Genomic DNA, 21,614 nt, shown 5'->3' with positions numbered 1-21,614 from the left:
CCTGCGGGCTCTGGGTTGTTTGATCGGGTCTGCCTTTGATGCTGTGTCAGTCTAAATAAAGAATGCCACGGAGAGGTTGTGTCGAGCGACAGCGCTGTGTCCTGACGTGATTTAAAAATACAATAATTACGTTGCACACAACGTAAAAACTGCGTTTGCACTGAAAGTGATACATAATTGCGTTTAAATTGACGGGGATTACAAAATGAATGTTGCTAATGATAACAAGATACTGGACAGTACTAAGTACTATTATTTTTTTCTTGTGCATATTCTGCCACTTTTGATCGATCCGACGGCGAGCCGGCGATCCTTCCGGATACTTGGGAGTGTCATGTGTTGAAACTACCTCCAGTGCCCCACCAGCCTGCCTACCCCCAGCCTGTGGATTGGATACAGATATGATTTATGAGCTCTCCCAACGTTACCGATACACTACCCGGGTAGTACTACTAGTAGTATTAGTGATAGTAGCAGTAATACATGTATGTACAAGGGATCTGAGTTTGGAAACACACCAAGGAACTGAACTGAGCTTATATTACTGACTGGACTGTTTATACAATAACTGACTATTAAGGGGGAAATTGTTTTGTTTTATTGTTTTCCATGTGTGATTCCCAATTTTATTGAATACTGTTAATAAACATTGTTACTGCCCCCCCCCCACCCAACCAGTGGTCGTGACCAATTCACCTCTAGAGCCGGACCTAATTTAGATTTCTGGCCCATATGTTAGCAACCCATGTTATGGCAATAGTAGTGTGGGAATGTGATCGTAGCCTTGGTTTTTATATATACACTACCGTTCAAAAGTTTGGGATCACCCAAACAATTTTGTGTTTTCCATGAAAAGTCACACTTATTCACCACCATATGTTGTGAAATGAATAGAAAATAGAGTCAAGACATTGACAAGGTTAGAAATAATGATTTGTATTTGAAATAAGATTTTTTTTACATCAAACTTTGCTTTCGTCAAAGAATCCTCCATTTGCAGCAATTACAGCATTGCAGACCTTTGGCATTCTAGCTGTTAATTTGTTGAGGTAATCTGGAGAAATTGCACCCCACGCTTCCAGAAGCAGCTCCCACAAGTTGGATTGGTTGGATGGGCACTTCTTTGAGCAGATTGAGTTTCTGGAGCATCACATTTGTGGGGTCAATTAAACGCTCAAAATGGCCAGAAAAAGAGAACTTTCATCTGAAACTCGACAGTCTATTCTTGTTCTTAGAAATGAAGGCTATTCCATGCGAGAAATTGCTAAGAAATTGAAGATTTCCTACACCGGTGTGTACTACTCCCTTCAGAGGACAGCACAAACAGGCTCTAACCAGAGTAGAAAAAGAAGTGGGAGGCCGCGTTGCACAACTGAGCAAGAAGATAAGTACATTAGAGTCTCTAGTTTGAGAAACAGACGCCTCACAGGTCCCCAACTGGCATCTTCATTAAATAGTACCTGTTAGAGCCTGTTTGTGCTGTCCTCTGAAGGGAGTAGTACACACCGGTGTAGGAAATCTTCAATTTCTTAGCAATTTCTCGCATGGAATAGCCTTCATTTCTAAGAACAAGAATAGACTGTCGAGTTTCAGATGAAAGTTCTCTTTTTCTGGCCATTTTGAGCGTTTAATTGACCCCACAAATGTGATGCTCCAGAAACTCAATCTGCTCAAAGAAGTGCCCATCCAACCAATCCAACTTGTGGGAGCTGCTTCTGGAAGCGTGGGGTGCAATTTCTCCAGATTACCTCAACAAATTAACAGCTAGAATGCCAAAGGTCTGCAATGCTGTAATTGCTGCAAATGGAGGATTCTTTGACGAAAGCAAAGTTTGATGTAAAAAAAATCTTATTTCAAATACAAATCATTATTTCTAACCTTGTCAATGTCTTGACTCTATTTTCTATTCATTTCACAACATATGGTGGTGAATAAGTGTGACTTTTCATGGAAAACACGAAATTGTTTGGGTGATCCCAAACTTTTGAACGGTAGTGTATATATATATATATATATATATATATATATATATATATATATATTTATATATATATATATGAATTGTGCACTCACTATGTTCATGTAATTTATACAAGCATAAATTACATGCATAAATTACATGAACATGGTGAGTGCACGACGCACGAAACAGGCCTGTACTGCAATGCATTAAAACTTTTTTTCCTGTATCTGTGCATATATATCAACAAATACAGGAAAAAAAGTTTTAATGCATTGCAGTACAGGCCTGTTTTGTGCATTGTGCACTCATCAGCTGCTAATGATATTCCGCTCCACATTAGTTGAGCACTTATAACACCATTGACGGTTTCGGAAAAAAACGCTGTACATATATATATATATATATATATATATATATATGTGTGTGTGTGTGTGTGTGTGTGTGTGGGTGTATGTGTGCGTGTGTGTGCGCATATATGTATACGCACACACACACACACACACACACACACACATATATATATATATATATACTGCTCAAAAAAATAAAGGGAACACCTAAAAACACAATATAGACCTCGATGAATGAAATATTTCAGCTGAAAATCTTTATTTATTAGACAGAGGAATGTGTTAAGAGCAAAATAACCTAAGAATGATCAATGGAAATCAAAATCATTAGCCCATTAAGGTCTGGATTCAGAATCATACTCAAAATCAAAGTGGAAAATGAGAACATAGGCTGATCCAACTTCTGTGGAAATTCTTCAAGACGATTCAAAATGAGGCTCAGTAGTGTGTGTGGCCTCCACGTGCCTGTATGCACTCCCTACAACGTCTGGGCATGCTCCTGATGAGACGACGGATGGTCTCCTGAGGGATCTCCTCCCAGACCTGGATCAGGGCATCGGTCAACTCCTGGACAGTCTGTGGTGCGACATCGCGTTGGCGGATGGTACGAGACATGATGTCCCAGAGGTGCTCGATTGGATTCAGGTCTGGGGAACGTGCAGGCCAGTCCATAGCATCAATGCCCTCGACATACAGGAACTGCTGACACACTCCGGCCACTTGAGGACGAGCATTGTCATGCATGAGCAGGAACCCAGGGCCCACTGCACCAGCATATGGTCTGACAATGGGTCTGAGGATCTCATCCCGGTACCTAATGGCAGTCATGGTACCTCTGGCTAGCACGTAGAGGTCTGTGCGGTCCTCCAAGGATATGCCTCCCCAGACCATCACTGACCCACCGCCAAACCGGTCATGCTGGAGGATGTTGCAGGCAGCAGAACGTTCTCCACAGCGTCTCCAGACTCTCTCACGTCTGTCACATGTGTTCAGTGTGAACCTGCTCTCATCTGTGAAGAGCACAGGGCGCCAATGGCGAATCTGCCAACCAAGATGTTCTCTGGCAAAGGTCAATCGGGCTGCACGGTGTCGGGCTGTGAGCACAGGCCCCAATTGTGGACGTCGGGCCCTCATACCATCCTCATGCATTCTGTTTCTCACTGTTTGAGCAGAAACCTGCACATTAGTGGCCTGTTGAAGGTCGTTTTGTAGGGCTCCGGCAGTGCTCCTCCTGTTCCTCCTTGCACAAAGGACCAGATAGCGGTCCTGCTGCGGGGTTGTTGTCCTCCTGCGGCCCCCTCCACATCTCCTGGTGTACTGGCCTGTCTCCTGGTACCTCCTCCATGCTCTGGACACTGTGCTGGGAGACACATCAAATCTTCTTGCCACAGCACGCATTGATGTGCCATCCTGGATGAGCTGCACTACCTGAGCAACTTCTGTAGGTTGCAGATACCACCTCATGCCACCTCTAGTGGTGAGGGCACTAGCAAAACGAAAAACTAACCAAAGATCGGCCAGAAGAGATGAGGACAGGCAAATGGTCTGTGGCCACCACCTGCAAATCCATTCCTTTTATAGGGGTTGTCTTGCAAATTGTCTAATTTCCACCAGGTGGAAATTAGACAATTTACCAACAGGTGAAATTGATTCACAAATCAGTGTTGCTTCCTAACTGGACAGGTTGATATCTCAAAAGTGTGATTGACTTGGAGCTACATTGCATTGCTTATGTGTTCCCTTTATTTTTTTGAGCAGTGTAGTTCGCCTATAAGTAAAAGTGCTTCACAACAATGGTGGTGTTACTAAGAGAAAAAAATATATATCGCTGAAAAGAATAAGTTCACCAGCATAGATTGTCAACAAAAATACGAATTTTGTCAGTCATGATGGGCAAACTCATGCATGGAGATGGTTGGACGGGGAGGAGTTATGGGGGAAAAGGAGGAAACAGATTGGGGAGGGGGTGGATTTTTTTAAGGGGGGGTGTTACGTCAAGATTGCTCACCATACCAAACTTAGAGCAGCTTTAATTTAGGAGTGTTAGTTGAGAGTATCGTATGGGTTGAGGCTCTTCACCTGCACAATCTTTATTTAGCAGTTGTTAATGTCTGTTTGTTGGATTTTGTCTTTCCTTAAGCAAAAGAAATGTAGAAAAAGAATAATAAATAAATTATTTAATGGTGTTTGTGCATGTATGTGTTTGTGTGAGCTGGATGCTCGGGAAACGGAGATGAACGATAAGACTGGAAACCAGATGAGACACAAGAGTCATACTCCAGAATACATACGCTGTGGGTCTTAGCTGTGATTCAAGTGAAGTGTGATTTCTGACAGTGAAGTGCAGAATGAGCTAGCAACAATCTGCTGTAATTAGTAAGCGTGTTGTTTAGGGGTAACAGCTGTTGGCTGTGCTGTGTTTGTTTGACACATAGCACCGTTTAGTTCAGCCATGTGCCACTGATGGTGGCATAAGGTCAATGCCAGGCCACGTGGTTGCACAGATCCAAGGGGGCATCTGGTGTGGCAGGATTGGCTTATCTAAGAGAGCAACCAGGGTTGCAAAAAAATAAAAATAAAAAACCTATGCAGGCGCAGTTCCGTTTGTTACAGAAGGAGGGGGCTGTAGGACCTGTGATTTCAGGAAACCAATAGAAAGAGGGATTTCAGTGAGAGAGGTCCCTGTCGCCAGAGCCGCGCTTTCACCGTTACCTCTCAACAGTCTCTTTCCCTAACACACACACACACATTTCACCTCCCTTCCCATTTCTCACTCCCTCTAACAACACACATCTCCTTCCGCCCTCTCTCTCTCTCTGCCGTGCGCTCTCCCGCGCTCTCCTATTTCATATTCCTCCTCTCTCTCTCTCTGTCTCTCTCTCTGTCTCTTTCTCTATCTCTCTCTCTCTCCATCGTAGACAGGATTAGCAGTGCAGAGAGAGGTGATTGTGCTCACAGGCTGACTGGCTGATAGTGTTAGACTAGGACAAAAAGAGATAGACAGAGTTTGGGACCCGAGGACAAGACACGGAATCCCGGCGGAAGATCTGTTGGAAGATTTCTGTGTTCCTACAGTGGAGATATACGCATCACAATACCTGTGGAGAGAGGACACTGACACTGCTGCTCACTGGCTGACAGGCTGCAAAACCGCTGTCCGTGCAAGAGGTGCCCGTTCAGTGTGTGCATGCGTGCGTGTGTTTGTTCGTGTTTGTCTGTCTCCCTTATTAGTATGCAGATTTATTGCCGTGGCTTGTTTTCGCATGCTAATGTCAATTGGCTGGTCGTGCTTTTCAGCTGTAGTTTTTTTTTTGGACACACAGAGAGCCACCTCCTTTGTAATTCGGGTTTGCATGATTACAACAAAAAAAAATGCTACTGCATTAGTTTTGGTCTGATGGATTTGTGTATTGTTGATTGTATGTTTGTGTTTGTGTGTGACCTCTCTTGCATGCGCATGCACACGGCAAACAAGACAGACAGAAACTGACACACGCAGAGAAACACGCAGAGTTAGTGACAGAGAAGGGACCAGAATGCACTGAATAAAACATCTCCCCAATATGCCAGGGATCTTTTGTTGTGAAATGAGGTTATCCATTAATTAATCTGATGCCATGCTCATTATAAACGTCATCAGTTTCATGTACCTTCTCTCTATGTGCTTTTACATTTGATTTGTGTGTGCATGTGTGCGTGCCTGTGTGTGCAGGTGAGTGTGCATTTATGTTTGTGTGAGTGTTTGTGCACATGTGTGACAGCACATATGCTCTCCAGCATATTACGCATAGATGTCATTGCTTTGGGGTGAGGGAAGGGGACCTTAAGTCTGGCAGTGGATCAAATCACTGCTTGTAAGTCGATGTTGAAGGTTAAAGGAATCTCCTCAGTCATGTGTGTATACGTTTGTGTATTGTGTGTGTGTGTGTGTGTGTGTGTGTGTGTGTGTGTGTGTGTGTGTGTGTGTGTGTGTGTGTGTTTGTGTGTGTGTGCATCTGTATGTGTGTTGGTTACATAGGTTGCTTGTTTTAGCTCTCTCTCTCTTGCCCCCCTCGGGACATACCCTTGTCTTCCATCTCTTATTCCCGCCCTCCATTTCTCCATCATTCCCTCCCTCACTTTAATACCGACCTGCTGAGCAAGCAAGTTTTACTGGTTTTAGACTGATGGTCCATTCTCAGCACTGGGAGTGGTGGTTTGAGGGCAGAGCGAGGAATTGGAGTGAGGAGAGGGAGAGGTGGGGGGTAGTAAAAGAGCCCCCTGGGTGAGTCTAGGTGATTTATGTGTAGACATCTCTCCATTTGTGTTTGGCTACTGAACCAATTAACACCTAGCCCACCAATCCGGGCGGCGCTGACAGATGTTTAACCGCAAAGGGGCCGGAGCACATGCATTATTGTTTGCATTGTTTGATTAAAAAAGATTCATAAGGTTTATTCATTACATGCTTCAAGTACATGTACAATGAGCAGTAAAATGATTTTTCGAGAAACTCCAAAAGCTGTGTAACGAAAGAAGTGGAACATAAATAAAATAAGAATATAAATAACATTTGGAAAAAACTTAAAAATCCGGGGAGTATGCAGAAGGTACATCCTGATAATATCTGTGTACAATACACTGTTGTGTACAAATACAAGTGTGCATATTGTCTGTGTGAGTAAAGTGTAACGTGTCAGAGGCAAAGTAGCAGCAATGACGGGATGAAGTTTACTTGAACATACATTGTTTGCGTCTCACAGTTTCCAGCGATTTCTGGGTCATTTACTGCTGCTGTAGCTGGTGCCATTTCCACTTGCTCCTGACTGGTTGGAGTTTGTGATTTATGAAATTTATTGTACACAGAAAAAGGTGATAGTTGAGCTCCCCCATTAATGAACACATCCAGGGTCCCCCAAAATTATGCCCAGGGCCTGAAAAAAGTTTTCCTCAACCCATCTCCTCAAACTACAGGAACAAAATGGTTCCACACAGCTACCCTTTAAGAATTTGTCCAATTGATGATTGATGGATTTGATGGTGTTTGCCATTTGATTCTAAGTATATTGTCCCATGTGGTCATCCTCTAGGGGGCGTGATAGACAAGGACCTGCGCCACTACCTTAACCTGCGCTTCCAGAAGGGCTCAGTGGACCACGAGCTGCAGCAGATCATCCGCGACAACCTCTATCTCCGCACCGTCCCCTGTGAGTTACCCTGGCTGTCCCTGATCACCTCCCCGCCTACTCATATTAAAAAAACACCTCCGCTCTTGCTCTCCATCAACCCCCCCATCACATTGGTTCGGTGTGCGTGTTGATGCCGATTGTCCCCCGGTAGGTTTACTTTGTGCCACTGGGAAGGAGTCACTTGAGTTAGCTTGTGTTGAGAAATTGGTTATGAATAAATGACTCCATTTCCATAGTGCTTTTCTCGTCCTTGGACACAATGAAATGACCGCCTCATATTACAGTTTGGGTCCCATATGCTGCCATGACACCAGGTGTTCCTGATTAAGCCACATAGAGCTGCACCGTCATGTGGTCATATTAGACTAACAAGAGAAACCTTAAAACAGGGCTGTTCGGACTTGAATTTGAATATTCCAAATGAAACAACTGCAAAACGTGTGCTGATTTTAATAGCTAGTGATGGGTTAGTCTAGTCATACCCCGTCAACTTCAGTACTGGTTTTCCTGATGATCTGGCTGTAGTTGTAATTGATTAGCTGCTGGATTGTTGGTTTAGTGAAAGAGAGGCTTGTCTCTTCGGAAGACGGGCGTTTCGAAAACTCAGAATCAGCCCCTGTTCTCTGTGTGTGATTAGTACAACTGCATCACGGCAGCACACATAAAGGGTTTTTAAAAAACAAGGACACTGTCACAGATGTGACGTCGTAACTGTCGGGTGACTTTGTTGTGAACAAAACGATACAGGATCGTTGCCTTGAGTTTGCAATTGAAAGTAGACCTAGTGTTTGCTGCACATTTTCATTTGAGTTGCTAACATTACATATTATGCACATAATGATTAACATGCTAGAAAAGATGCTTTTGCAGCAGTTCAACACAGCTGAAATTTGCTCATTTGAATTGTGATTTTTAGCTCACCTACAACCCAGAAAAGCAAGCTGACACATCGGAAACACTTAAACACTTTTATTCAAACATTGATTTGTTTGAGCAGGTTAAAGGTGATAGATCACAACTTCCATCTCTGTCATAGTGTTTCTGTGAACTCCTACCTCTAATGAAACCTAAGGGGCCGTGCCTATAGTCCCCGGGTCCTATAGGACCCTTTCGAAAAAAAAGGGTCCCATATTCCCCGTTTTCCCCTAAAAAGGTCCTATAATCCCCATTGCAATAGACAACGGGGAACATAGAACCCTCTTTTGGAAAAAGGGTCCTATATTCCCCGCTGTTTCCAGGGGAACATAGGACCTTTTTCCAAATAAAGGGTCCTATATTCCCCGCTATTGCCAATCGAGGAACAAACCGGGGAACTTAGAACCCTTTTTGCAAATTATTTCCTTAACGGGTCCAAAATAATAAAAACTGGGGTCATGGCTGAGATGTAGGCTACGACAATCTATTCCTCCGCTGATTAAATTAGGCCGTATTACCATTGTTGGCTGTTGTATATCGCAGGCCACCTTGAGTGCGTATCCAAATTCGGCCTAGAGGAGGCTGTAATTTGCTTTATTGTTATTTCTTACCAATATTTACTGCAGTAGGCCTAGTTAGTTGGCTCTCCGGCTCAGCATGGACAGTCGGCAATCAACGCAAGTTTGTCTTGCAGTAGGCCCGCCTACCAGTATAACCTAGCCATTTCCACCTTCGCTCAAAGTTCAATTTGCACAGCACTGGGCACTTCAGCCACTTTCTTGTTACTTTGCAGTTCGTTTTCCATATTAAATCACTTGGCAGACTTTCTTTCAAAAATACTTTAATGATGAACTTTTTAGGCAGAGAACTTAGACCAGGACTTGGGAATTTAGGACCAGCACAAAGTATCCATCAACGGGGGCCGCCTACCTTACACAATAGGCTAATTGCCTAATAATAATAATATGTGCTTCTCAAAAAACTAAAGGCTTGTGGAGGTGCTAAACCAAAAACATGAATCAAAGACGAACATCAAAGGATGTAAGGTAACACTCACCAAATGGTAAAAAAATAAAAGAGGCAGTCCTCTATTTCACCATTTTATTGTTTGGCATCAGTCATTAAGGTTTCTGAAGAAGACCACCCGGCCAAGTTATTGACTGATGCCAAACAATGAAATGGTAAAATAGAGAATTGTGTCTTTTTTTTTTCATTTGATGAGTGCTACCTTACATCCTTTGATGTTCTTGGTGCGGTGCTTCTGATATCTGAAGTTCTCATGTACCAACACTTTGCCCCCTCGATCACCATCCATAACTATCGCCATTGTTTGTCTTCTTGTAGGCTAGTAAGCACATGACAGTGAGTCCACGAGTTATCACCGATAACAACCGATTGTTGCAAACTGTTGCAAGTTGGCGGGCGGTTTAGACATTGGTGAATTTTGATCATGTGATTTAGAACACCAGGAAACTTGCGTGCAGATGACCACACATCCACGACAAGTTTTAAATATTTCCAAACTCGAAATCATGTGTGCATTTGGCTATTTATAAATTATTTTTCGAGCAATATGTGTTTTGTGATTCAGCTTTAGCGTTGTTGATTAGCCTTTCATTCATATTTTTTCAAAAAGGCGTATTCATTAGCCTAGGGCCTAGGCCTATGTCCCGTTATTTCTGTAGCATACAGCATCTTAGAATCTGAAGAGACCAGGCAGATATTGTTATTATTTTGTTATTACCATGCTATATTAGCCTACTTTATAATTATAAATATTTCAATTATCCAATTTTTAGCCTTTCTAATATAAGGCTATATTGTTATTATTATTATTATCATCATCATCATCATCATCATCATCATCATCATCATCATCATTATTATTATTATTAGGCTATTATTATTATTATTATTATTGTCATTATTATTATGTTATTATTATTATTATTATCATTACAATTATGATGCTTAAAGGGCCTTACTGAGCAGATGGTTTCTATCTAATATCTGTCAGATGCTTTTCCCAATAAGCTGGTGTGGTTATGATGGGAACGACGGCTTTCTAGCGAACATAGAAGAAGTGGGTCGGAATTGGCCTATTGTCGATATCAGCTAGCTTTCGCAGGAGTCTATCCCTGGTACAATGCACTAGACCTCTGGGAGATGGACTGCTGAGGACGGAACACAACACCTATCCTGAGCTCCCAGCACTTCTCGCACAATGTGCTACTCATACGCTGAGTTGGCGGCACCCGGGATCGAACTCACAACCTTGTGATCCATAGGCGAGAGCTCTACCGACTGAGCTACGCCCGGGTACAATTGCCCAAGGAGCATAGGCTTACTATATTAAATTCAGACACAGACGAGCCAGCTCACCTACTCGGCGAGGCGCATTTTCCTCGATAAGTGACACATTTCACGCATAAATATCAGAGAACTACCGGGGTGGGTTATGCGCCCAAATATAGGCTATAGCCTAATAAGTTGAAATTGGTTTAGTGTCGAAAGTTTCCACATACTTTAGCCAACCTGGACTTTGTGAATTCGTTTTTGTGATATAAAAATAGAAATCGTATGATTCATTGTCTTCTTAATAATCTGCCCTAAATAATGCATTATTGAAAATGCACTTTTTGCGCCAAACAGCGTCAAACCTGCTGACCGGGGAACATAGGACCTTTCTTTATAAAAAGGGTCCTATGTTCCCCGGGTGCCCTAGGGGAACATAGGACCCTTTTTATAAAGAAAGGTCCTATGTTCCCCTGCACATACAAAACGGGGAACATAGGACCCTTTTGGGGAAAAGTGGGGAATATAGGGCCCTCTGTATACAAAAAGGTCCGATATTCCCCGGTCTCATACAAAGCGGGGAACATAGGACCCGGGGCCTATAGGACCCGGGGACTATAGGGAGGACCCCAAACCTAATGGGCAATACCAAGTGATAGAATAGGAGGGAGAGCCTAAGAGAAAATAGTGGTGGGGGTGCTTGAAAATATTCTGAATATATATCACTGAATATATGTTCATCTGGACACAACGTTTATTGAGAGAAACGTTTCATCACTCATCTAAGTGACCTCTTCAGTCTCAACTGACTGCAGGTAACCCCACCCTTATAAACAATACAGTGGCATAACGACCGAAACCAACGATCAGTGTCATATGCAAATTGTCATGACCATTAACTATGGTTACAATGACCATGTGTACTATTCACAGAGGATTTGCGAATAGTTGCAATCACAGCATTGTAAGATGGCGACAGATGTACTCTTAGCCCCCCCCCCCCCCCCCGGTTCAGGGATGGTCGTTCCTGCTTCACAGAAGATGGCCTCTTTGACTCCCCGTTCAAACCAGTACTCCTCCCTATCAAGGATGTGCACATCCTCATCCTTGAAGGAGTGGCCACTGGCCTGTAGATGGTGTAGACTGTAGAGTCCTGACCTGACGTGTTAGCTCTTCTGTATTGTGCCATCTTCTTGGCCAGCGTCTGTTTAGTTTCCCCAATGTGTAAGTCACAGCAATCCTCCCGGCACTTAACAGTGTACACTATATTGCTCTGTTTGTGCGCCGGGGGACCCGATCCTTGGGGTGGACTAATTTCTGGCGTAGTGTGTTTTAGGATTTGAAAGCGACTGAGACACGGTGTTTGGAAAATATATGTCTCAACTGTTCCGCCACTCCTGCCACATACGGGATAACCCCGGGTTTATGCTTAGGCAGCTGTTGTCCTTCTCCTCTCTTCGATTGGTTGGTGCACTATTTGGGCATCTTCCTAGCTTTGACAAACGCCCAGTTAGGATAACCACACTTAACCAGGGCCTGTTTAATGTGGGATTTATCCCCTTCCCCGGCCGCTGTGTCGGTGGGGACGTTGTCAGCTCGGTGGTACAGCGTCCTGATGACTGCTAGTTTGTGCTTCAGTGGATGATGAGAGTCAAACCTTAAGTACTGATCACTGTGTGTTGGTTTACGGTAAACATCAACAATCAAATATCCCCCATCACCAATTGCAATTTCACAGTGTAAGAAGGCTAATCTGTGATTTTTCACATCCTCCCTGGTGAACCAGATGTGGTTGTCCACAGAGTTAATGTGGTCGGTAAATTGTGGTACCCCCTGAGATTTAATTTTAACCCAGGTGTCATCCACAAATTGAACCAATGGCTAGGTGGTGTCCCTGGATAGGACATCAGAGCCCTCTTTTCCCCTTCCTCCATGTACAAGTTGGCCACTATAGGAGAAACTGGGGAACCCATAGCACACCCATGCTTCTGCCTGTAGTACTGCCCCCTGTATGTGAAGTATGTTGAACGGGGAGTCAAAGAGGCCATCTGTGTGAAGAGGGAACAACCATCACTGAACCGAGGGTGGGGGCTAAGAGTACCAATGTCGCCATCTTACAATACGGTGATTGCAACCATTCCCCAATCATCTGTGAATAGTACACATTGCCATTGTAACTCTAGTTAATGGTCATGGCAATTTGCATATGAAATTGATCGTTGGTTTCTGTTGTTATGCCGCTGTGTTGTTTATAAGGTGGGGGGATACCTGCAGTCAGTTGAGACTGAGGAGGTCACTTCGATGAGTGATGAAACATTTCTGTTAATAAACGTTGTATCCAGATGAACTGATTCAGCTTTCTGTGATTTTCTTACCTGGATTACTGAGCAGTTATAAAGACATTTTGAATATCTTACAACAGCATATATTTTAGATGCACTGCAAACATTTTGGAGGTGTCTCACCCCCCACTCCTCAACCCCAAATCTACACACATGTTTCTGCTAAACCTGAGACTAAATATCAGTTTATGATTGAGTTGGAAGCCAGCCTTATGAGGCGCTTCACATCCACAATTAATTAAGTGTCAATAATTTGGAGTTATGTGGACGCCAAAGCAAATCTATAGGATTCTGAGAGCAAGGAGGTATTGACTACAGTAGTGTGTTAAGTTTGTGATGGCCTCTGAGGGAAGATATCGAAAGGGAAACCAGGAAGATGGGTGTGATGTCATCACTGTATTTACAGTCAATGCCTGTGTTTATCACTGTTATTCTAGCCTTTTGCTTATATGAGTTCTCTTGATGTCAAATTGGATTGTTTTAATGATTCTACTTATGCTGTTTGTCCAGACAACATATGCTCATTGCTGTCAGTCAGTGGACTGTGTTATTAAAGTGCATGCGGGTGTGTGTATGTGTTGAGGAACGCTGTCTGTGTGTTAGCTCCACATTAGCCTAGCCGTGTCATTAGGCCCAGCTGTCTGTTGGCTAACTCGCCCTTGAATCCTTAATGGAGGTGCACTCTTTAAGGCCAGGAGCCAGCAGATTTCATTAGGACCACTTTTCTCTTTTCCCTCACAGGGCAGGAGAATAGAGAAGAAGAGCTGTTTATTTGCATCGGTAGCATAATTTTTTTCTTTGATAGCTGCATACAGAGCAGCTGTCAGAGGGGTGAGTTGAGGGGAGACGTGAACACCGAAGACGGTGAACAGACAACAAAACAGATTCAAGGAGAGACAAACAAGAGAATGGGAAGAGAGGTGCGAGGCGCAGTGGCACATGAGGTATGATAACCGCTGAGGTAAATGGAAAGTGGAGCAGAGAAAGAGAGGAGAAGCAGGAGGAGGGAGGAGATATTGATGGCGAGGTTTACTGGTTCATTTAAAGAGTGCTTCTGCCCCCTAGTTCTTCGCCACCTGCACTTTCTTGAAAGATGCAAAAAGAGTAGGCGTTGTGAGGAATGTTGTAGGAGAGGGTAGTGTAATGAGTACTCTGGTACGTCCTGGTACACACCCGCTGAACGGCGAAGATGGAGAGTGACACTTGGTCCCTCGCTGCCTTTGCTACACGTATGCCTTCAGTATTGGTATTAGATGGCTGGCTCAACATGTGCTGCTAGCGGCATGCCTCCTTTAGGATGTGAAAGAAAAGAAAAACACATTTGCAACGCCTTGCTACTTAGCTAATTGAAAAAGTCTGAATTAAAAAAAAGACAGTTTGAATGCTAACTAACAGTTAAGGCTGGGAACCAGTTGGTACCTCAGGATTCAATATAATAATAATTTTGTACCAATTTCATACATATTGCAACTTTATAAACAAACATGATATGGATATTGAAATTCAATGCTATGATTTTTTTAAGGCTCCACCTTCTCTTATCTGTGTTTTTTTTTGGGGGGGGGTATTCCCCCCCTTTTTTCTTTCCCCCCAGTTGTATCTGGCCAATTACCCCGCTCTTCCAATCCGTCCCGGTCATTGCTCCACCCCCTCTGCCGATTCAAGGAGGGCTGCAGACTACCACTTGCCTCCTCCGATACATGTGGAGTCGCCAGCTGCTTCTTTTCACCTGACAGTGAGGAGTTTCACCAGTGGGATGTAGCATGTGGGAGGATCATGCTGTTCCCCCCAATTCCCCCTCTCCCCCAAACAGGTGCCCCAACCGACCAGAGGAGGCGCCAGTGCAGCGACCAGGACACATACCCACATCCGGCTTCCCACCTGCAGACATGGCCAATTGTGTCTGTAGGGATGCCCAAACAAGCTGGAGGTAACACAGGGATTCGAACCGGTGATCCCCGTGTTTGTATGCAATGGAATAGACCGCTATGCTACCTGGACGCCCCTAACTTGCACTTAATTGAATTCCCCCCAACCTGTATGCTTCATGCATAACTCAAAACTGATTCGAAAGCAACAAAAAACAAGTGAAATGGAAGCCAGACTGCATTGAGTGTCTGGACAACAGACAAAGACACAGGCTTTTAAGACCTAACGTTTTAAGATGGGCATTTAAACCGGACATGGCAGCATTTGTTAAGCTAGCAATAACAGTCAAAGGTCCTAACTCAGTGATGCATCTCGTGACGTAGACTCGCTGAACATCTCAACCACCAGAAAAAGCAGCCAGCCAGATTTAGTACCTGAAATATCAATAATTCCACATATGCTCTAAAACACTGAGAGGGTGAGCAGCTTTGTTGTATCTCGCCCTGAAAAAAAAGGCACAGATACCATCTGTCATGTCAAAAAACCTATTTTAGCGTGTCGTGACTTTCCAGCGAAGCCTTAATAATGGGTCTATGCGGGTGTGCGCGTTCTGCTGAAAGGAAGGAAGGCTTTTTACATCTGACCGACCAGAAAGATAAGATACATGGAGCTAAGATGAATGGATGTAGGGATTGCTGGATGCACACATATTTTACTGACTAGTGGTTAACTGTAAGTAGGGTTGCCAACTGTCCCGTAAATTAGGGAATCAACCCGTAATTGGAAACTAAAAGACGTGTTCCACATTGAACTGATACGGGATGCACTTTGTTCCGTGTTTTATTTATTTATTTATTTAAATTTTGATATACTTTATTAATCCCCATGGGGAAACTCCGCTCTGCATTTAACCCATCCTAGCTGTGTAGCTAGGAGCAGTGGGCAGCCGCCGTGCAGCACCCGGGGACCAATTCCAGTTCTTCTTTCCATTGCCTTGGTCAGGGACACAGATAGGAGTATTAACCCTAACATGCATGTCTTTTTGATGGTGGGAGTAAGCCAGAGCACCTGGAGGAAACCCACGCAGACACGGGGAGAACATGCAAACTCCACAAATAGGACGACCTGGGATGACCCCCAAGGTTGGAAAACCCTTGGTTCGAACCCAGGACCTCCTTGCTGTGAGGCGACAGCGCTAACCACTGGGCTACTGTGCCACCCATTTTTGAGACTCAGTTCAGTGCAAATCCATAGGAGAGAAATATTACAGGTTGGACTATTAAGACAGGGCAATTTGTAGTATGAGATAGAAGGAAACCCTGCTGCTCTGATATCCGTCAGCCTGTCTGTCATGTTATGTCATGCTGCCCAAACAGAAAACGTGCTTCTCATTGGTGGTGACTCACGACTGACAGCGGTGCAAGATTTAAAAAATGGCAACCTGCGAGCATAGTCTGGCGGCAAAAAAAAAAAGATTACAAAAATACAGAGGGGACTGGGAAAATTATGATACCAATGGCTGGGATGCATGAGTGAGAATGTGTACAAGGCCAACTGCACCGTCTGCCACCAGGTTTTCTCTTAGTTACGGAGGAGCCATTGTAGTTTCCTTCATGTGATTATGTATAGCATGGATAGGACTTCTCACAACCAAGTATGTGGGCGTTTTTATGTTATATCTTTAGATAAATCTACTGCTGAAGGATAATGCCGGTATAAGAGCAAGACCCATCATTTGAACAAAATGAGCGTTATACAATAATATTTGTTATAGGCTCACAGTAGTCAGAGCTTCTCAGTCTCGCAGGGATGGGCAGCATGATCCAGAAAGGGCCAGTGTGGGTGTGAGTCTTTGTTCCAACCAAGCAGTTATACACCTGAGTCTACAGCTCAAGGTCCTTAGCAAAGACTATTGGTTGACTAATAGAATCAGGTGTGTAACTGCTTGGTTGGAACAAACACCTGCACCCACACCAGCTCTTTTTGGTTCATGTTGCCCATCCCTCTAAGGTCATATAGTCCACCCCCCACCAGCATTCCTTATTTCCATTTCAGGAAGTTGGCAACCCTTATCTGTAAGTGAGATATGCAATAAGCAACATAAAACATGTTTAGTAAGAGACAGTCAGACAAACAGAGATGGAGAGAGAGAGAGAGGTTGATCAACATATTGACTGGCAGACAACTAAAAAGATAGGCGATGGTGAGAGACAGACAAGGCTGCATTCGTGAACACACAATACGGGGGTTCATGACAAAGGGATAACATTACCGTAAAACTGGAGAAGGATGTAGAGAAGGCTTCCTAAAATCATCAGATGACTGAATAAGATAAACTTAATCTGAGATGCACAAAGAACAGAGGGAGAAATGAGGATAAGAGAGAGTTCATCGTAGCAATTTAACATCTCAACCCCTGATGGAAGAAGAGAAGACATTTAATGGGTGACACAGCTTGAAAGTCAGTCAGCCAGCGAGGCGCTGCCGCTGCTCATACATACTGCCACTCACAATACTTTGGAGCTTAGACGGATAGCATAGAAACGATGATGGCCAGGAGGGCGGCTAAGACTGTGCCAGCTCTTAGACAAATTGCCTGGTCGAAGTCCAAGGTCAGAGCGTTAATAGCCTGAGCCCATGTGAAATCAGGCCTTTCACCTGGTAATCTACATAGATTTGATAGGAAAGATAGCGAGGGGAGAAGAACAAGTGTGCACAGACCTGTTGTGACATTTAAGCGGGTCGTAATGAATGAGAATGCCTGAGTTTCCTTGCAGTGTTTGTGGAATTGAAGTATTGAAGCGTGTGTATTTAGATTGCGTGCGACTGTATCAGGGCATGGAGGACATGCCCTTATCTATGTACATATTTGCACAGTGTGTGTACACACTCTTAGACAGCAGTACATTTGACACCCACTATATATTTTCCCCCTTTTAGGGGTATGTGACTTGACTTGCACGTCTATGCATTTAGCATAAACGTATCAGATCATTTGCAATGTAGAAAATAAACATGTTTTGCATATTTTCCCCATTTGCTAATGTTTTCAGCTTCAGGGATCACACACACACACACACACACACATACATTCAACATCTTTCTTGCAGAGCAGCTGATAGAGGGCAGCAAATGGGATTTTTAAATGTTAAAGGTTGTCAGGATTACACTTCACTTGCCCAGTACTTGCCTGCCACAAACTCTAATGAGGCTTTTCTAACCTCAATAATTGTTTTTTTTTTCATTTTTTTTTCATTACTTCTCTTTCTCTTGCTGTGCTTTGGTCCCTTTCACCAGAAACCAAGCAGATGGGCCATTTTTGTGTCATTGTCATGAAAAATCATCTAATGTACTTTTCTTTTATGCTTTCCTTGCCCTCTTCCTGTTCCTTCTTTCCATTTCCTCAAACAAGCTCACACGTACCCTACTGCTGTCATCTATACCTCTGCTTTTCTATTCTTGGCCCCGCGGACCCGCTCACCGGTTGACAGGTGGACGTGTCTGAGGAAGGTGGACATGGCAAAGCACTCTGAGCCCCGAGTCCATCTGGAGCCACCTCTGAATAATGAAGCTGATGATTAAAAGGGTTCGAGAAGTAGAGCGATAGTTAAAATAGTGTTTTAAGTAGAAGTTCTGTCTCTTTTGCTTTCACGTGCACTACTGTCACCCCTTCTCCCCGGCCCTCCTTGCATGTCATGGCGCAGACGATGATTGGTGCTCAGAGTGTATGCGAGAAACAGCAACGGGCCTCATTGCCTGCGAGCGTTGGCCACACATCATGACTCACTTGGGAAAGTCAGGTCCATTTGAGTCTTAATGGGTTGTGCCAGCTAGCCTAACTTAGCATGCCAGCTAGGCCAGCAGCCAGTGGATTGTTAATGAAGGTGGGATGCTAATAGAACAGCTCAGTGAACATCAGCTAATGGGGAGTTAAATTTTATGAAGGGTGTGATTGGATATTCCTACATCGATCTTTAAAACGTGCGCGTGCATGTCTGCCTGTGTCCGTCTACATCAGTCCATATCTGTCCGCGTACGCTTTGTATACCACATATGCACACACGTGATTGTGTGTACTCATGTGTGCGCATGCACAACATATGCTTTAATCGCAGAAACTGGTGCATGAGTAGTCCACAAGTTAATGGGGAGTTTGATGCCCACAGGGACACTGAGCTTGTGTTAATGGCTGGAGCGACTGTGTGCAGTGCTTTTAGTGTTTACTAATGAAGGAGAAAGGGGAAGAGTAAGAGAGAGAGACTGCCGGTCAATCTGTCTGTGTCCGCGAGGACTGATTGGTGTGATCATTTTGGAGTCATGAGGCATGGCAGGGAATGTGACTAGGCGGGTTTCCATTAACCTGCTTAAAGCGCAGTTTACAATTGCGAAACGTGATTTGAAATTGCGAACTAAAAATGAGTAAAGAACACACGTGAAGTTCGAAAAAACTCAAAATATCGCAAAATTTATGCGCTCGCATGAGGTGGTTTTTCAGATGATTCGACAAAGCAATATTTCGCTAAATTAAAATTGGAACACATTTTTCGCATTTAAGTCAAGGTAGCCAGTTTATAGAGTGATGGCTATGTGCTTCTCGGTTGGACCTGGCTTCCCCGGGCATGATACGACAGCCGCCACCAGGGGTGCTATTGCTTCATCAAACGTTAAGTAAGTCATTCTGAAGTTTTGGATCCACAGGACCTCTGTAAAATCATTGCGGACAATGACTTCCCATAAATCTACGATAGTTGGCCACTGCCAGGTATAAGGGATTTGCCTTTCTGTCATTGTGTGCGTCATGTGCCCTTGTCGCCTTCGATTAAACACTACCACGGCTATTGCAGTGCATGCAATCGAAATCACTACCAACACTTATCAGGCCTTGGGGATCTGTCACCATATTGCGAGAGGAGAAAACCCAGCTTAAATTGCATAACACCACTCAGTGGAGACACAGACCATTCACAATTGTCTTTTGTTGACTTTTTTTTTTTTTTTTTTTTAGAAAATTGCTTCTATTTTGCCAAAACTGCAATGTAAACCCACCTTTAGGGGGCGGCATGGCTCAAGAGGTAGAGCGGGTCGTCTAGTAATCGGAAAGTCGCTGGTTCGATCCACGGCTCTTGTGGAGAGTGTGTTGACGTGTCCTTGAGCAAGACACTGACCCCTTAACTGCTCCTGATGAGCAGGTTGGCACCTTGCATGGCGGCCTCCACTGTCAGTGTGTGAATGTTTGAATGTGAGGTGTACACTGTAAAGCGCTTTGGGTGGTCGGTAGACTAGAAAAGCGCTACATAAATGCAGTCCATTTACCATTTAATTTGTCTCTCTCTCTCTCTGTTCTGTCTCCATCACTCTGTGTCCCCCTCCCCTCCTCCTCCCAAGTTGGTTTTTCTTCACGTCTTCACGGGCATTGTTTCACTCCCCCTCTGTGCTTTGATTTGCGCACCGAGATACTGGCGAGTACCTGTCGGCTGTGACAAGTCCAGAGTGCATCTTGCTTATGCTGTTCATGGCATGTGCGAACCCTTCAGCACAAATTCTGCAGCAGCTCGAATCTCATCCTCATCACGTGTCTGTATTTCTGTCAAACTGGCTAATGTCTGATGGGCAACATGTATATTCAGAGTAACTATAATCAGACTCAGAGTAAGGCTCCCTGATGCTACCTTTGTTCATTATGCAGTGACTTGTGGTTGGGCGGGTGGAACCCGGAGCTCCATCCTGGGACTCAGTAAAGTAGTGAAACTGGAGCAGATGGAGCTGCATATGTTCTTTAAGTGATGGTGCAGGTGATCTTGGTTTTTATTGTTGAAAACTTGGAAGACTTGGTCCTCGTTCATCTTTAGGTATTAACATTGCTATAACTTATAACGCTTGTGCTACTCCCCGACACTCTTCAGCTTTCTAATTCCCTGCGTATGTACTCCTCCCTCTCTCTCTCTCTCTCTCTCTCTCTCTCTCTCTCTCTCTCTCTCTCTCTCTCTCTCTCTCTCTCTCTCTCTCTCTCTCTCTCTCTCTCTCTCTCTCTCTCTCTCTCTCTCTTTCTGTCTGTCTGTCTCTGTCTCTCTGTTTATGTCTCTCTGAGAAGGTGAAGGACATCAGTGTATGCTGTTAGTCGCTGTTAGTTTACCAAAAAATAACTGATTTTATTTCATCCCGTTGTTTTCTCTCTCTCGCTCGCTGTCTCTCTCTCTCTGTCTGTCTCACTTTGTCTCTCTTTCTGTGAAGGATAAGGACATCAGAGATATTGTCTTAGTCACCAAAAAATAGCTGGTTTTATTTCTTCCTGCTGTTTACTCCCTCTCTCACTCTGTCTTTCTCTCTCTCATTGACTCATTGAGGCAGGGTGGGGTTTCCATGGCAACTGCTGTTTCCACTCCCTGTCTGCGTCAAAGGCTCGTCTCCTCTTAAATTCGCTCCCCTCTTTTTGCTCCCCACCACCACACATGCGCGCGCACGTACACACACACACACACACACATTTCTGTCACTGCTGTTTGTCTCACTCATCCTGGTTTCATGTTGGGAGGTGGGCTCTTCTTGGGGGGGCTCTGTCATTTGCCTGACAAGACGGGACACAGATGTGGATATGCCGCGTGAGGAGTGTGAGATGACGCCTGATGGCCGTCAACAGATGTGGCCTGCAGAGAGACAAGGAGAGAAGTGTGAAATTGGCTTCTTAATTTGCCCTCCATCACATCACAACCCC

The 21,614-nt window shown here is 44.1% G+C and overlaps 1 protein-coding gene across 1 annotated transcript in view; it reads left to right on the top strand.

Moving 5' to 3' along the window:
- The window catches only part of magi2a (membrane associated guanylate kinase, WW and PDZ domain containing 2a), a 333,028-nt gene that overhangs the window by 82,420 nt on the left and 228,994 nt on the right, over positions 1–21,614 (top strand). Inside the window, exon 2 of the mRNA XM_056275592.1 lies at positions 7,383–7,499. Within this exon, the coding sequence (XP_056131567.1) occupies positions 7,383–7,499 (117 nt within the window). The remainder of the gene's footprint in view (positions 1–7,382; positions 7,500–21,614) is intronic.

This window comes from Lampris incognitus, chromosome 3 (assembly GCF_029633865.1).
Source record: "Lampris incognitus isolate fLamInc1 chromosome 3, fLamInc1.hap2, whole genome shotgun sequence".
In the NCBI taxonomy this organism is placed as follows: Eukaryota; Metazoa; Chordata; class Actinopteri; order Lampriformes; family Lampridae; genus Lampris; species Lampris incognitus.
This window is presented reverse-complemented; position numbering and strand designations above follow the sequence as displayed.